Source organism: Triplophysa rosa, linkage group LG19, assembly GCF_024868665.1.
Source record: "Triplophysa rosa linkage group LG19, Trosa_1v2, whole genome shotgun sequence".
Taxonomy (NCBI): Eukaryota; Metazoa; Chordata; class Actinopteri; order Cypriniformes; family Nemacheilidae; genus Triplophysa; species Triplophysa rosa.
Window position 1 is genome coordinate 21,299,342 of NC_079908.1, and position 2,227 is coordinate 21,301,568.

General features: G+C 39.0%; 1 protein-coding gene across 15 annotated transcripts in view; it reads left to right on the forward strand.

Moving 5' to 3' along the window:
• The window catches only part of LOC130570287 (transcription factor 4-like), a 135,885-nt gene that overhangs the window by 30,128 nt on the left and 103,530 nt on the right, over nucleotides 1-2,227 (forward strand). For all 15 annotated transcript variants that reach the window (XM_057360517.1, XM_057360530.1, XM_057360516.1 and 12 more), the window contains one exon: nucleotides 1,721-1,773. In XM_057360517.1, coding sequence (XP_057216500.1) covers nucleotides 1,721-1,773 — 53 coding nt within the window. The remainder of the gene's footprint in view (nucleotides 1-1,720; nucleotides 1,774-2,227) is intronic.

Genomic DNA, 2,227 nt, shown 5'->3' on the forward strand with positions numbered 1-2,227 from the left:
AGAGAGAGAGAGAGAGAGAGAGAGAGAGAGAGACAGAGAGAGAGAGAGAGAGAGAGAGAGGACTTCCACATGGGCAGTGGCTGATAAGGAGAGAGATTCAGAGTAATAAATTACACAGAGAGAGTCTGATAAATAATGGATGTGTGTGTGTGTGTGTGTGTGTGGTGAAATAAATTCATTATGTCTCACCTCGACTGGCTTTTAGAGAGCAGCTCCTCTTGAGAAGAGCAGAAGAGATGTTTGTCTCTGACCTCAAATCCAGTCACTCCAAAAATACACACACATATATATATATATATATATATAAACATAATTGATGTCACATGTCTGCCGGAATCAAAAGAGTCTCTTTATTTATTGTAAGATGACTGCTTCAGCACATTCTCAAACAGTTTTTGCCTCTCATGGAAACAATTTTCCCCAAAATATTTTTATCTACTCATTAATTTTATTATTTAATTATGAAACACAAAACATATGAAATATAGCATGTGTTTGAATGGCTTGAGGAGATTTTTCTAATTCCTTAAATTAGATTTTTATTTTTAAGAGAAGTATATATTTTATTGCAGGGGTTCCCGAACTTTTGAGCACACGACCCCCAAAATAACAGTGCCAGTGCCTCGAGACCCCCACTATCATCGGAGGTGGTTAAAGTAAACAAACTTGGTCTATCCAAACACGAGCATAACAACAACACAAAAGAACACAACAGTCTAACATCCTCAGGGGTCACGATCAAGGGGAAGGAAATTCGAATGGCTGATGGCTTTTATTTGGATGGTTTTGTTTTTAATTTAACTAACATTTGTATAGTTTGTTAAATGTCTATTTCTAATCATTAAAAAAGATTACAAATTCTGGAAATTGATTTCTTGCGTTGATGCGACCCCTACTTTGGAACCCCTGTTTTAAAGGACTGTTTCAGTTATGAGAAGACGCTCATGAAGAAAAACAGAAATGACATTGTTATGATAGTCATAATGGTTCAACATGTGGTGTCATTTATATTTGATGGTGTCCTGACATCCTGAAAGTTCATCGTTTGGGATTATGGGGAAAACCTGCGTCTGAATGTGTTTGTAAAGATGAAAGTTTCTGTAATGTCTGTACCTGCGCTGGGATGTTTTCTTGGCCATCGGCCCACAGTGATGACAGATCCGCTGTTTTAAAACCTTCATCTCTGAGCTGTATGTTGATCTTGAAGTCACGAAGGCCTGAATGTTCTCTGAATGGAGGTTCTTTATCAGCTGTTGACTTTAGCAGAAATGAACGTCTGAACAAAGAATGTGCGTCTTTCATGCGCCGGCTTTCAGACAGACACTTTGAAGTGAAGTTTTCCCAGCGGCACGAGAACACAAGCTTGTGAGAGAGAGGTTTGACGGAGTTACACATTCAGTGACTCAATGAAGCGTCTACGCATAAAGAATACAAAGATGAAGAAACAATATAAAGAGAGAGAGACGTGAATTATTGCATAGAGTCTTGAAAATGAAATGAAGTCGTGAGATTTGAGTTGTGCAGGATGTGAACGCGGTCTTATCATCATAGAAGAGCTTCAGTGAAGTCACGTGTAATGTACAGAACTGATCTTTGTAAGGACTGAATGTATTCACAGCAGATTGAAACAGACTTGACTTTGTAATGGCAAACTGAACTCGATGATTAAATGAATGTTGATTTGTTGTGTCCTCATCTTTCTGTTTTTCTTTTCTTGTAGATGTTGAAGAGAGACCGAGTTCGTCCTGGGGAAATGGAGTAAGGACCGCAAAGGTAAATCTACAACATTATTTTTGATTGTTATAAAAATAAACATTCAAAACATAAAGCTTCCTATTTACAATCAGTCATCGGTTTAAATAAAAAACGCAGCTTGTTGTTTTATAACAAATAATTTGTATATTTCTTTCACTTTTACCTTCAGGCTCTAGTAAATTTACGTCAATATTCAGTTTATTAGTTATGGACTTCCAACTGTAAAGATGTTCTTGTTTTTGAAATCAACTAAAATGTCCGTATGAGCATTTTCACTGTTCATGAATCCTCACGTGCGTGTGCGCGCATGCGTGCGTGCGTGTGAGCGCGTGTGTGCTTGTGAGCGTGTGTGTGTGCGTGCGTGCGTGCGTGTGTGTGTGTGCGTGTGTGTGTGTTTGCGTGCGTGTGTGCGTGCGTGTGTGTGTGTGTGCGTGTGTGTGCGTGCGTGCGTGCGTGTGTGTGTGTGTGTGTG